Source organism: Mugil cephalus, chromosome 8 (genome assembly GCF_022458985.1).
Source record: "Mugil cephalus isolate CIBA_MC_2020 chromosome 8, CIBA_Mcephalus_1.1, whole genome shotgun sequence".
Lineage (NCBI taxonomy): Eukaryota > Metazoa > Chordata > Actinopteri > Mugiliformes > Mugilidae > Mugil > Mugil cephalus.
Window position 1 is genome coordinate 17,851,726 of NC_061777.1, and position 15,197 is coordinate 17,866,922.

At 42.8% G+C, this 15,197-nt stretch overlaps 1 protein-coding gene across 1 annotated transcript; it reads right to left on the reverse strand.

Annotated features, from left to right (window-relative positions):
* Positions 1-1,340: 1,340 nt before the first annotated feature.
* LOC125012217 (glycerol-3-phosphate acyltransferase 4) lies at positions 1,341-15,129 on the reverse strand. The gene is made up of 13 exons (XM_047592035.1): positions 14,975-15,129; positions 12,307-12,945; positions 9,810-9,879; positions 9,411-9,711; positions 8,076-8,150; positions 7,894-7,983; positions 5,418-5,511; positions 5,176-5,291; positions 5,032-5,087; positions 4,824-4,909; positions 4,575-4,703; positions 3,576-3,655; positions 1,341-2,678 (listed from the first exon to the last, which is right to left on the reverse strand). The coding sequence occupies exons 2-13, from the start codon at positions 12,472-12,474 to the stop codon at positions 2,570-2,572; spliced, it is 1,374 nt and encodes a 457-aa protein (XP_047447991.1). The 5' UTR covers positions 12,475-12,945; positions 14,975-15,129; the 3' UTR covers positions 1,341-2,569.
* Between the last annotated feature and the right edge of the window lie 68 nt (positions 15,130-15,197).

Consider the following 15,197-nt stretch of genomic DNA (forward strand, 5'->3'; position numbering starts at 1 on the left):
ACCACAGCCTTCAAAATGAAAAACATAGAGTTGTATCCGCAGCTCTCTCAGTTATTTTAAACTAATGCTGAAAACCATAACCTTTTAATGAGATACGATTTAGAACGGGACTGTTGTGATGACGATGAATTTGTTTTCACTAGTGTACTTAATGACCTGGTATTATTCTTTCAGATCTCACAAGCATACAGCGTGTCATTTCACTTACTATTTTGGTGGGTGTAAATCAAGTCATGTGAATCGTGTTATGTGACTTTGGTCATGAACTCCCACGGGAAGTTCTCACCACCGATCACATCTCAGGGCTCAGCGACAATACTGTTCTCTTACGCCGTCCCACTTTACCTGATCTCACCATATATAGATCAACGCTTCATTGAGCATTACAACACAAGGAAATTCAGAACACCTAAGCATATCACAGACTCATTCTGTGCAGCGACATGACAGGAAGTCATTTTCTTCTGTGAAACTCTGGTCTTTCCACAAAATGTGTGTTGCCTGAGTTTGCTTTCACTTTTAACTGTTCTCCTCCATAACCGCTTTACATCGAATCTATGTTAGAGGGAGGTCTTCATTTGGTTTTGCTTTAACAGATCTCACAAGAAGTCACTTCCTCCCATACCCAATCATCACCACAGCAGAGTAACCAGTGTTTTTCCAATGGTACTACCCACTGGAGCCAGCAGCCATATAACACTTATCTGGAGTAGGTGGCTCGGTGCCATCCAGCCTGTGGGGTAAGAGCCCAGGCTGCTGGGGGCCCCGACTCTCGCTCTCCATAGCGCCGTTAGCGAGCTGTTCAACCACGGCACGGCTTACACAACCAACCTTTTGATTCTTCTCCTTGCTTCCTCTCACTCCTCCTCCAAGCACAGCGTGCTTTATTCACCAAAGTCAATGGATCCATTTGAAACTATTGCGACAGAGATGCAAAACAAAGTTGCCATGCCCATCACCGGTTTGGAAACAAAGACGGTTTAAAGAGAACATTCTCTGAAAGGGGGCTGAGGGGTTTTGCCAAGCACACAGTCACTTGGGTGAAGCAGCTGTGAAAGAAGCCGCCATATACATCCGTGGAAATGGATGTTATTTATGAGTACATACAGTGTCTGCTAGGGAATAATGAAAATATTCAACTCAATGCTCTTTGTATTATTTGGTGTAATTTGCAGTACACATTTAATTTATTGCAGCTTTTTGGCAAAAAAAAACCCTTCAAACTCAAGCTAAATATCAAATTAATATTCAAAGAGTATGCCGATTGCTTCCGTCGCAACATATAAACAATTGCCTTTGTGCCTAGATCAGAGGAAGAGACGCACAAAAAAAGTCAAGGGTAGAGTCACATTCTTGAACATTTATTTTGATTAACAGATTTTACACAATCTAAACGACTATCCCTGATAATACCGCGCTAGTGAGGCCAGGGCCTCCAAGAGAAACCTCGAAGGCCGTCCACCATGGTCCTTCCAGCCTAAAGGGGAGTCAAAACTACAGCTGCAGTCTCTCCTTGAAACTTCCTTAAGGCTGCCAAGTATGAGAAAGACCTTTAATGAGAGGGGAAATAAAGACAATAGCTTTTAGAGTTCATTTAAAATAAATGAGGTGGGGTGGTTACTGCACAAGCAGGAAGCCAGTAGAACCAGTCTGGAAGTGTATTGGTATGAATATGTATCAGCTCGCTGGCATTTTAACTATGTCCAATTGGGATGATTATTATCTCACATTGCTAGCTGTATGCCATTAACATTAAAGGGACTTTACTCAACGTACGCTGCATTAGCTGGAACAGGAAAACCTGTCTAACTTAAAATAAAACTGCTGCAACTGTGGGTGCACAACCTCCACTTCATAATGTGAGGACTTACACATTCCGTGGAAAAAACGCAGAAACATCCTATCAGCAAATCCTATAGTGACCACGTGTGTTGATACAAGTCTTAATGTAAAACACAAAGCTCAAAATACATCGATTTCTCTCTTGAAAAAAGCCCATAAAAATGTAACAAAATCTGGCATCGTGCCCTGAATCCTGGGTACGGGCCAGTCATGAGAAAATCCAAACTCAAGTCACAGGTTTTTAGCTTTAAAACAAACTAGTTTTTATCTACAGTCACTGTCATCCCATGTAAGATCAGATCAGTCTTTAACTTAAAACATTGTAACATGATACAAACGTGACAGTTAAATCCTTGAAATTAAAAGTAGAAAATATCAAACGAAGACGAGAACTCTGACAGAAATAAAACACGTTTTTTCCCTCAAAAGACAGCCACTGAGGAAGACTTTCTGTGTGCACCGTGTTTTCATTTCTGATGTTAGTGACGCTTCAGTCAAGCTATTCAACACAGGGCGGCGGACTCAGAATGACCCGTAACAGCGATGCAAACTTGACATGCCAGGCCGAGGCAGTGACCGAGGAAGCCAAATGGAGTACTGTTGACATCAGGGAGACAAATATCCAGTCCGGGTCCTCCACACGAGAGAGAGTCCACTGCTGACTGCCGGTCGAGTCAGAGGTGTCCAGGGGGGCCTCGAAGCCAGTCAACCACCACAAAGATTGCGTTCAGGAGCGGCTACGATCCTCTTGAGTGCCCACCAGCATTTTGCTGTATAGCTTCTGTTGCTCTTCTTTAAAGGTATCTTTTACCTTCCCACGTTTCAGTCCTCCATCCCTAAAAAACAAACAAACAAACAAGTTGATGAACACTCACTGATGGACAGAGCTGGTCACCAATATCCTGCTATAGATGAGGTTCTACTAAACAATTAAGTGCAGTAACACAAACATTACTCTCAGCAGACTTGATACACTAGTGTGTTTATTAACACTTTTTTTTGATAAAAATCTGAATTCATAACTTGTGACGTGTTTTCTGGCAGTGTCAGAAATGGCAGAATCGGATGAAAGTTAACATATTTGCATATCGGTTGTATAATTTTCTTAAGCATGAGTAAAATACTGATATTTACTATGGTTCTATCCGTTCGTTATGTCTTCACATTATCCTATGTTGAGTAATCTGGTCGTTAGCTAGCCATCTGGTAGCCTCTGGGACTCCTGGACACCAACAGTTGCCTAGCATCAGTATTGTCACAAATTACAGTTGATGATGCCACTTCAATACCAGGCATTTTGCATACACAACTTTTTTTTTTTTGGATGTCCCGTGGAGTGTGACATGTAGGTTGAGTATTGTTCTTGAATAAATCAGCAAAAAGAAAGAAGGAAATGCACAGATAGCGACAAAGGAAGCCACAACATGCAGCATAAGAAGACCAGAGAAAAACATCGTACCTATAGTTTACTATACAACATAGTGCTGCATTTGATAGCTTTGTTGTTGCAGCATAATCATGGGTGTTAACTCACAATGTTAATGATCTTAATGCTGTTAAATCCACAAGTCAAAAAGTCAACAATGAATTGTTGTATTTATTGTTGACGATATAAAACATATATATGTATATATGTGAGGATTTAACACAATTATTTTATGATGTTATATAATATCATGTGGCAGTGTAGTGTAGTGTAGTGTAGTGTGACGGGGGTGGGAGTGTTTTCTTACCACAGAAGATCAACCAGCCCCCCTTGCCTTGCTATGGCTGCCTTTACACGATTGGCAAACTGTACAGCATCCTCTCCTTCCTGTTAGAGATTAACAACAGAAGTATAAAGCTGTCAAACAAGCGGTAATAAATAATTAGCCCGGCTAATTACCCACCGTAAAATCTTCATTCAAATATTAGGCCACAATTGTTGCCGCTCTACGAAAAAAGTGTCACACCCAACCGAAACGTTGTGGTTATTCTCTGTGGTCGGCCTACATGTACGCAGACAGGGGCTGAGAAAAGTGACGCGCTGCACTATTAAAAAAAATATGTAAGCTCCAGTGAAGCTTCATAACCAAAACCACACATATTGCACATGTTGTCAATGCAAACCTCTTGCTGATGGTCTGGGTGTCAGAAGACAAACAGGGGAACGTTTCTAGCCATTAAACCATAAATTCAAGATAACAACAACAAGATAAGAGCCGTTGTTCGGCTGAAAAAAAAAAAGCTACTTCACAATGCCATATGGTCTAAAGATAAGTGATGCATGTGCACCTGGGCACCATGCAAATGAAAAGTGATACATCAGACCAGGCTGCCTTCTTCCATTGCTCTGTGGTGCAGCTCTGATGCTCATGTGCAGCGTGGACACACTGTTTGGTTTGCAGCTACGCAGCCCAAAACAAAAAGTGATGCACTGTTGTTATGACAGCTTTCTATTAGCTGGTCTGTTGAATGACACCAGATGGGCATCAATGACCCTGGTGCCAGTTCTTTTCCTTTCTTGGACCACATTTGATCGATACTGACCACTATAGACTACAACGAGAAGTGCAGTGTCGGAGATGCTCTGATCCTCCAGCATCATCGTTTGTTTTTCCAATTTGAAGCACATCAACTTTAAGGACAAAACGTTTACAGCTGCCATGCTATGAGATAATAAATGTTACTCATATGACGAGGTGATTATGACCGGTGGATGTTCTGTAATCATAAGGTGCAGCTCGTCTCACCTCTCTGGACATGGGGGGGAGGTACCACACGCTGCAGACGATGGCCCAGCTGCTCATCATACGCAAAAGGTAGTTGACCATCCCAAACTTGCTGCTGTTCCAGAAGGCGTCTCCAAACCGGGGATCATACTGCGAGGACCGAACACACCACGATCAACACAGTAATTTATGTGGAACAAACCTTTGTGAAAAAGTCGTCAGTTAATTAATATTCATCGGTAAAAAGACAATGAAAACGAGAACTGTTACCTTAATGGCCACAGGGTAGACTGTGGCACCGATCTCAAAACTGCCCTTCTTAAACATCATGACTGATGTGTTGTTGATGCAGGTACCTGAGGATTTAAGAATGAATGAGTGAATAAAAATATAATAATAATAATAATAATAATAATAATAATAATAATAATAATAAAAAAATATCACTGCAGCGTGATTAGAAAATTTTTAAGCTCACCCTCTGGGAAAATGAGAATGGGTAGTTTAGATTTGTCTTCTACGTGGTCACTCAGTCTGCAACACAACAATTATGTAGTTTTTAACTATTATTAAAAACAAATTCAATGTACAGCAGTTTTACAAAAACAAGTTGTAATACTACCTTTTGGCCACTAGATGTCTGTCTTTTACTTCTGAACGTTCGAACCAAATGTGAGGGCAGGCCTTGACCATGGATCTCTGGATGACTCCCATCAAGCCACCGTGGATTTGACCAACCTGACGCAACACAAGCACATAGTAACACATCTATTTACGGAAGTAATGCCACAGTAATGCCACTTCAAGAGACAAGCAGCTGCAATCAAAAGAGTGTTTTCTGCCACTTGGAAGCAGTATAGTTACCATAGCATAGCAGCCGTCACTGGCGAGGATGATAACATCGATGGGAGAGGTGTGGTTAGCCACACAGATGCCTCCATTCTTGGGTTTATTCTCACTAAGACAGTGGAGACAAAAGGACTGTTATACTGTGCATTATAAACTCCCTTCCTTCCTGGAGATTTCTTTTTTCTTTATCAAGAAATTGATCAACTCAGTGGTGGGAGGATGTGTCAAGATAAAACTTCAACAATCAAACTTAAAACAATCAAAAGATTTTCGTACAATCTGGAGTACGCTCTCTTCTTGTGACAAACAAAGGAACTTTTTGTGTCCATCTTAAAAGTTCTGACCCCCTGAGCATGCAGGAGCTGACGAGTCCACTTTCCAAAGATAGTTACGTTCTTAAATAGAGAGACCGAGAGAGGGAGCACACGCGCAACACTTCCTATGTCAGCTGAATATTTTTAGCTCTTGACTGGGGAGGACTACCTGTTACAATCCAGTCGTCTCTTTAATGTTTGAAAGAGGCGATACAAACCTACATCTTACCTTTACTACTTTATGGCACTGACGGTCAGTGCGTTTACATGCAGAGCTTAATCGAGCTATGCTCTACTTTATATTCGACTTTCTCGCTACAGTCCTTGTCCCTGTTTACATGCAGCGCAAGAAAATCGAATAACTGTTCTCCTCTTCCACACTAGGTGGCGATACGTGTCTTTTCAGCGGGATAATACCACGTTAATACAGCCCGATTTCCGGGTGACCTATTACGTGATATAATAAACAAGAGTCGTTCATGTGGCAGACCGACATTTCAAACAACAACCAGACGGATAATAGTACATTTTTTAATCTCGTACGTAATGTTCGCGCTACTTCTGATGCAGGTAAGATCCGCACTATCCCTCAGACGGCTCCGTTTCTCTTCTTCTTCCACGCTCGGCTTTCTTGGACGTGTTTGTTCGGGGGTCACATGCCAGCGCAGCAGGGGTGGAGCATGCGCACACGCATTATTCGATGAAAACTCCAATTCCAATCGCATTATGTGGGTGTCTCAATCGGACAATGAGAACTCCGATTTTAATCGGCGTAACATGTTTACATGCACTTAAGTTCTCTTGTTATAGTCCGATTAAGGCAATAATTAGTTTTTTTCATGTGCATGTAAACGCACTGACTGTGTAAATTCACATACAGACCACAAACTTTTGTAGGGCAAAGGTTGTCTGGAGACACCACTGGGAACGGATTACCTCCCAGCAAAGAGTCGTCTGACAATCAAATCATTCTTGGGAGTGAAGGACAAACACTCATGTCATCTGAACACCACGGAGTTGAATTTGTTTACCAAAAAAATGGCTCCAATTGGTTGGACACGTCTGCCATTATCTGCAGAGGCATTTCTTTCTCTGTATTGATCGACTCGCGCCACATAATGACACCCAAATGTCGCGGTACCAGACTCATTCTGTAGCCCGAGAACTGGCTGGTGTCTGGCTACACCAAGCTAATTAATAATACATAGGTTCGGCTACTTCGTCTGGCCTTTTTAATATATGAGCTGTAACAACTTCCTCTCAGATAAAATGTTCCCCGATGGAAATGCTCAAATTCAGTCAAGCCTGCAGAGCCGTTCACCGGAAACAACACCAGCTGTTGTAAATTACAGTTTATAGGCGAATACAAAAAGCAGCAACTTCCTCTCCGATAACGTGCTGCACCATCCTCTTGACAAAAGTTCTGTCTTCTGCTTCGTCTTCCTCCTACTCTGCAATATTAAGTTTCCTTCCTTTCACAATCAGTTGACCGTAGCGAAACTTCCACATTAAGCAGCTGTTCTATTTTGAAAAAGACTGCAGCTTGTTCTAGTGCGGAAGGTACTGCAGGGTTTCGCGTGTTGCTTGTGACACGCCTCCTGCATTGAATATGAGAGTAAACAGTTTAAGCCTGGCTTCAGGCACCCTCCCTCTCATGAACGCACTCTGGCTGCTCAAGTTTCAACTGTTAACACACCCTGTTTTGTTTTTTTTGTTGTTTTTTTTGTAAACATGAGACAGCTGCTATCATGAAATATGACATACAGGCCTCTCCTGTTGATGAGGGTTGAGCGGGTTCATGTTTGAGAAAGGAGAATGAGATCATGCGAACAAGCCCTGCAGCCACTGAAGGATTAAAATAGTTACATAATAATGTTATGGATTCATTTAAACTTAAAATCTGATTTTACATTTTTTATCTTACGAGAAGTTCTGTGGAAAACGTTATCTTGCCAAATGCATCGAGTGCGTGAGACGTGCAAAGACTTTGCACCAGTTTTTTTTTTAATGTATATGAAGCCCACAAAAGTGAAAGAGTGAGCGGGGGGCGAAGCTCAAATCAGACCTTTTTACAGTCGTGTTATATTCACAAACTGACTAAAGTTTTGCAGAACTTTAACTTTATGCAACTAATAGGTGTATGGAAAGGAAAGAAAAAAACAGTGAAGGTCTTTTACCTGTCATGATAGGTTATGATTGCAGTCAGAGCTCTGACACATATTCTGTAGCACATCAAGTGGACTTTCTCACTCAGGAAATTTTTCATCCTGCAGGACGGAGTATAAACCACAGCGAGATCACATCCAGCTCTACACAGATATTTTTTATGAAAGGAAACAGTGGTCGTGATCAGTCTTACCTTCCATTGGGAAGTAGGCCAATAACAGAGGTGAGGACAACAAGGAGGCCTACACCAGTGAAGGCAAGAGTTACCCTGATGGAGACACATAGGAAGGTTACATATAACTTGTACGCAAATGCAGAACTCTCTGTTTTGTATTCAACTATTTAAAAAAACAGTCATTTCACATGACCCATGCCAAAAAATGCTTTGCTTTACACTCCAAAGTTTCTTTTAGTGGAGTTAACTACTCAGCGGACATGTAAAGGACATGAGCAATGTCCAGGAGAATGAGGATCCTGTTGTCAATTACATTCTCCACAACCTGCAGGAGGCACATTAGGCAATGGTTAAGCGGGCTGAGAGATCTACTTAATCTGGATGAACCAATCATCCGGGACTGGAGAAGGTGCTGATTAATTTGTGTGAGGATTAGAAAAAACATTAGAGGTGAATGTTTCATGTAAGTGGAGAGCCAGGCTAATATTTAATTGATCAGGTACTGAATGAGAGAATGTATGTAGCTGGTTGGACGACTCTAATGATGCCTGTCTGTGCAGCGATGGCCTGATTCGTCTCCCCACTGGCAACTGGAAGTGAGCCAGTCAGGCTTAGTACTGAGTCACTGTCCCTGTGCCTCTTCAAGATGAGTCTGACTAAGGATCTTTTCTACTCACTGCACTTCTGTGTTTCCAAGTACTCACCAACTCCATGCAACATGCTCACATTTATTATTTTTGACACTGACAAACATAGTAATTCCCCAGTTTTTATCTAACAAAACCATACACAGAGCAGGAAACCTATGGCCAGATAAAAGGGAAACTGTGTTATTAAAAGAGGGTGCCTATAGCTTTCGTGAATAATAATTTAGGAATGAAACGCACCCTGCCAGCTGTTTTCATTTACTGTGCGTTGGTGTAGATTTGCTCCCACAGTCGAACATCATGCTTGTCAGGTGGGCTGGAAACTAAATAAACCCACAGATGTAAATGTCATGCTGCGTGTTTGCGATGACTGATGGTTGCTCGAGTGCACCTCGTGTATAAATGGGCACTTGTGTTTGAAAGGTTACCATGACGGGCACATTTAACACTTTTATTTTGAATGTCCAACACCATTGGAGAGTGCATTTGTATGGACATCTTCTACTACTCCACCTCCACATAAAGATACTTGTCTGGATGATAATTTAGTAATAAACGCTATTCAACCTTAATTATATTATGGAGAGTTTGTAGCATGTACATTTTCTAAGCTGAATCCAGCATGGGCGCATGCTGGATTACCGCAAAGGTTACTGCAATACGATATAATATTACACAATCCCTTTGATGGTGGTCCAAGTAATACCTGAGAGGTAGCAGGAAGCCATAGCGGATCAGCAGGCCCAGCCCCCACAGGACGGTCAGCCTCAGACTGATATAGTGGAAATTGTTGTTGCTGCGGGTCAGCAGATTCCAAGACTCCAGCTCCTCAGCAGAGAAACGCTTGGTCACCTCATCGTCCATGATGCTCTCCACTCCCCGCCGGGCGAAGTAGAAGATGTCGGACATCTCAAACTCCGGGGCCGAGTCCAGGTCTTTGTTGCTGCCGCTCCGCCGGATCTCCTTGATCTCCTCCTCGAGGGAGGTGGGCTCCTTAGCGATGATGGCTGGACCAGTCAGAAGAGGAAGTCAACAATACTCACCTCTAAAACAAATACAGCACTGAACAAACACATAACGAGGCCAAACTGAAAGCACGTCTTACCATTTGAGTAGGGTTTGTACAGGTGATGGTTCTTTTCTTTCGCTCCTCTCTCTATCCTCAGAGTGGCCCACTAGAAAGACACAACAAAAAAAGTGCACAGAAACTGAAAGGTGATCCATTTTTACATTTAACACACTTAACAACGGCAAACACTTTGAGTCTGAAGAACGTGTCTTTAGGTGTCAGCCCAGATGTCAAAGAGCAGGTGCACCTGCTGAACTGGAACATAACGTTTGACTTACAGGCTGCAGGGACCTGCTTCGTTTTTGAAGCCTACTCAGAACATTGTCGTTCATGTTTTAAACCGCAATTCATGAGACCAAGAATACGACCTCAGTCTGGTTCACTGTTGACTTTTTAAAAATATCTGATTTAGCACACATCTCATCCTCTAGGAACAGTGCCTACAAGGCTTTCGTGGAAAAAAATCTCTGGAAAGGGATTTAAAAAGACATCCAACTTTTGCTTTTTGAAATGTGAACAAAATCTGTGGATATCAAATGACTGACATTTTGTCCAGGACCTGGTTCCCAAGAAAAGTCACGCCAAGAAACATAGCCGTCCAAAAAGAGCATCGGAGCTAAACTACCAGGTCTGCTGGAATGAGTGAGGCCGCAGTTACAGTAGAGCACAGACTCATCAGGAGACAAACTTCAGAACATGGTGGTGGAAACCTTATATAGTTAGTGGCTGATTAGCCACTTTGTAGCCATTGAATTAACTATGGTTTCGGTCCTTCTGAGGAGATCTGTCTGAAAGTAAATGACCAACAACAAGGACACTGAAACATGATAGTGACTCTAAGTACATTAAGCACATAATTACTACAGAATGAGTGTATTATGGAAAGGTCTAAGTGAAGGAGTTGAATCTCTTTTGATATTTTTGAATAATAATAGTGATTACATTACTGAATGCCTGGATTATCACTTAAATTATGTGTGAGTGTATAAAATAAAAAAAAAAAGCCTTGCCCTTAGTGTGCACTCTGCATGCAGAGGAAAAACAAACTCAAGAGCAGGAAAAGGACATAGTGTTCTTTTTCAGGGCCGTATGACAAGCAGGAAAGATCAGGAAACTGTGGAGCGGGATGTGCTGGGATACGTTTTACCGAGCCAACAGACACGGGATAACGTCCAAGCTTTGTCTGTATCAGTCAAAGATGGGGGCTAAACTGATACCTCACATTTGAAAGTATAATACAAGCACTGGGTGTGACTGTATGTGCATGTGTCAGAAACACTGTCAGCCAGGGGCGCTGGGAAAAATATTCCAAGAATGTGAACATTTTGCCTGCAGTTTCTTGCTGCCCATCTCAAACATTTACGTTTAAATAACTAAAGGTATTTATTTACTTTTTTAAACCAGTTAAATACATTTAACCCACGGTCGTGACGTAGCCATTTGACTGTCAACACAACTCAAACAGAATAGATGCACATTACAAGACAATTACAATGGTGTCGTGATATGTTCTTTTAGTGAGTCATCATTTAAAAATGCAGCTGTAGGAAAACGCAGACGCAAGAAGAAGGGATACTAATCAGACAGTTTCTGTACTGAGATAATAATACAATGTTAAGAACACAAATTCATCAACAACTGGCAACAAAAGGTCTCGTGTTTAACCCGTTCGATTCAGAGAGGTCTGCGTTGTTTAGTTTATTGTGCCTTTGACGTACTTTTTTAATCCAACGCGCCTTGACCAAACTTTGAAAACACATGCAAATAAGTGCACGCCTGCCCTGTGATGCATATGCCCTTTGACCTTTTCTCAAAATGTAATGGCTGCTGCTGGAATCCCGAGCTAGTATCTCCCACTGGTTCGTTTATTTCTGGCACAAGATGGACTCTCAGAGGTGCACGATGGAAAGTGATGACTGCTTTACTGGTGACGGTGCGCCACAGCAGGGCCTCCGCTAGATTAATGACACTGCCGGACATTTCTTGAAAGTAAAAAAAGCTGCAATTCAGTAGGCATGCATACGAAGCCACATCATAGACAACAGTTACTGACAAGGTCTGTACCACTGTTCTCTGGGGTTACATAACGAGAGAAGAACGCCCTGCGGCTCTGACGCTAATCTGTACCAGTCAGTTAACAAAATGACTAGTGGTTGGACCTGTATCTAATCAATGCCTCCATCATTTTCTAGAGCTCATTTCTCCTTATTTAATACTGCTGCTGTAGAAACGCTTTCTTTTGTTGTTGTGCTTTCTGCATTTCTTTAACAGAAATGCAGAAATGGTTTTGAGCAACAATGCTAATAAGTTTCAAAGACTAGAGCTACTTGAAAAATGGGATGTTACAACTGAGAACTGAGCAACAATACAAACAGACCTTTAAACATGTTTGTGTTTCGCATCAGTTGTTTTTTTGATAAAGTTCAAATAGAGCGTTTAATTAATTGATGTCAAATCTCCTTACACTGCAGTTTCCTCACTTATTTTCCAAACAAACAGGAAAGCAATGGGTCGACAAGCAACAAGCTCTTACCTCAAAAATCTTTAGCAAAGTCTTCATGTAAAGACGGCGGATGCCAAAGGAAACCCCGAAGATGGCTGGCACTATGATGAAGACCAGCAGCAGGGTGAACCACACGGTGAAGGAGATGCCCAGCAGGATACACACCAAGTTATCAAACGGGTTGAAGAAGAGCTCCATCTTAGAGGCAGAAGGGCGATGAAATGTATGAGATCGTTGAAATCACAGGGCTGAACGGATGTCTGAGGAGGTACAGGACTCCACCTCCTGGCCCCAAGTGGCCCCTGATGTTTTGTCACAAAAAGCCCTTCATCCAGATAACTAGATGACAGAGCTTCTCCTCGCACTCAACAGAAAATCATTAATAACGCGAGCCAGCATTTTGGTGTCGCCCTCTTGGGCATTATCCATAGATTTCATTGGTTTCGACATGAATTGGCTCCTGGAGCTCAGCTGAAATTAAAAATCCGGGGAAGTGGAGGCTGTCCTCATGTCCTTAAGGCAGGCTGCAGATGTCCTTTGGTATTTCAGAAAAGCCTCCCGCTGGTTAGAAGAGATGTAAACAATGAAACAAACACAACTGGGCACAGCGGGTGGTTCCCTCGTCTGGGGAAGAACCAGGGGCCCCCTCCAGCTCACAGTCACAAAGGCCTGCAAAGATGTAAACAAACAGTCAGGGAAAATGTACAATGCCTGGTCAAAAAAAGTCATCTACACCACCTTTAGCTCCGATTACTTTGTTAGCATTTGTTTAGATAAGATTCTGCAATATCACAAGATTTATTTCCATCCAGTGTTTCATTATTTCTTCACCAACATCTTGTATTGATGATGGCAGAGTCTGAGCACTGCACAAAACCTTCACCAGCACATCCCAAAGACTCTCATTGAGGTTAAGGTCTGGACTCTGTGGTGGCCAATCCATGTTTGGAAATGATGTCTCATTCTCCCTGAACCACCCTTTCACAATCTGAGTCTGATGAATCCTAAAATACATTGATAGAATAACCAGTGTATTCAGGGAGTCAGCTGACCTAATTTTTTGGGCATAATGTTGCAGAACCTAGACCTGAGCAACTGCAGCAAACACAGATCAGCACTGACCCCACAGGTTTGTACTAAAAGTGATCGCCAACCACGATCAATCAGGATTTTTTTTCCCGACCACATTTCTTCCTCGAACACAGTGGTCCCCCACTGTCCTTACAGTTTTTAATAATGTACTGGACAGTTCTTCACCCAACTTCAGTAGTTTCTGCTTCAGTCTCCTTAGATGTTTTCTCTGCTTCATGCACGCCAATGGTATGACCCTTCTCAAGCAGATAAACCTAATTTCCACAACCACAGGATGTGTCTTTCCACATGGTTGTTAAGAAATGAGAAGCTACTCATTGCATCAGTTGGGGTTAAATAACTTGTTGCCAGCTGTAAGATAAACACCCATGCAGTAATCATCTGAGAGGCTTATGCCAGCTGGCTTTGTTAATGGTGACTCTTTTTTTGGCCAGTTAGTGTATGATTGACAGATTGAAGTGTAATCGATGTACAGCATGCACTGGTAAATAATAATATAAGACAAAATATGTGTCCATGTACAAGCACCTTGTGTGTGTTTTAATAATAAAAAAGAAGTCTCCACCCTTATGCCAATAATAACATCAGATGGAGGAGCTAAGATCCCGTTAGCAGCAGTAATCCGCAGTTTATGCTGATGCGTTAATTGACGCAGAGGCTCCTGCGTTAACGCAAACCCCTTTGCAGGCCCTGCCAGGACCTTGACATGCACCTCCCCAGAATGAAAGCTGTGATTGATCTGCTGGTAGCATTGTGTTTCACTTTAGTATTTCTGGCTGCTTCATCTCTGCGATTTTCGAATTGATTGTTTCGGATCAATAAAGCCAGTATGTTTGTATGACTCGTGTGCAGTGAAATTTCGGCAAAAGTTTCAGCTGCTATTTTTGAAAGTAAAGTAGGAGGTGAAAACGAATAGAAACAAAAACTACCCTGGGATAAAAGAGGGTGAGTTGTTACAGAGCGAGCCAAAGTGATGAGGCGCAAGTATAAATGTCTCAAACCGACGTAGGGTCCGTGCCCGTGTCAGCGCAGGAGCATAAATTAGGTTTAAGGTTAGCCAGCCACAGAGGCCCTCCATCCATCCCTCCCTCCCTCCCTCCCTTATCAGACCGTGTGGTGATGCAGCAGGGACGGCTAACCCGAGCCTCCATCCCCAAATGAAACTACACTGGATTAGCTTGGCTCACCAACAGTTAACGGCGAGCCGGAGCTTTCTAGTAATGACTTAGCAGCCTCCCTCCCTCCCTCGGCAAAAGAACATACATACGAGGTATAGACATAAGTCACAGCTGGGTCGTGTAACCCAAGACTCCCGAGGACACGGGGACGCCTTAAAAGCCCGTGCTGGGTGTTAGTTAGCCTGTGGCCTCCGAGCTAACAGTGAGACTGGATCTGGGTTTAGTCCCGGCGTGCTCCACCTAGCTCTGCTAACACTAGCTTGTTCTAAGACAGAGCTGTCCTACCGGAACGGAGGACTTGACATGGTGAGCATATCCTTTTTACATATACGCTTAAAAACACGACAACTTGATGCCTTACGGGTGACTGTCCTTCGTATAGGAATCTACACGGAGTTAAAAAAAAGGGGGGCTCGTAGTTAACCAACCTTCAGTCACGTCAGGTCCGGCGCCGGTACAGTAGGGTTTCTCTGGTCCATCACTTCGTCTTTGTCTGGCGGACTGTAGCCAAACTCCACCCGTCGTAGGACAACACGAGAGCAGAAACGGACTGTGACGACGTAGACTAGAGGCCAGCCCCCTGCCCCACAACAACACACTCAGCTGTACCCTGACCCCTGCTGGCTCAAACCTGCTACTACACTCAAATGT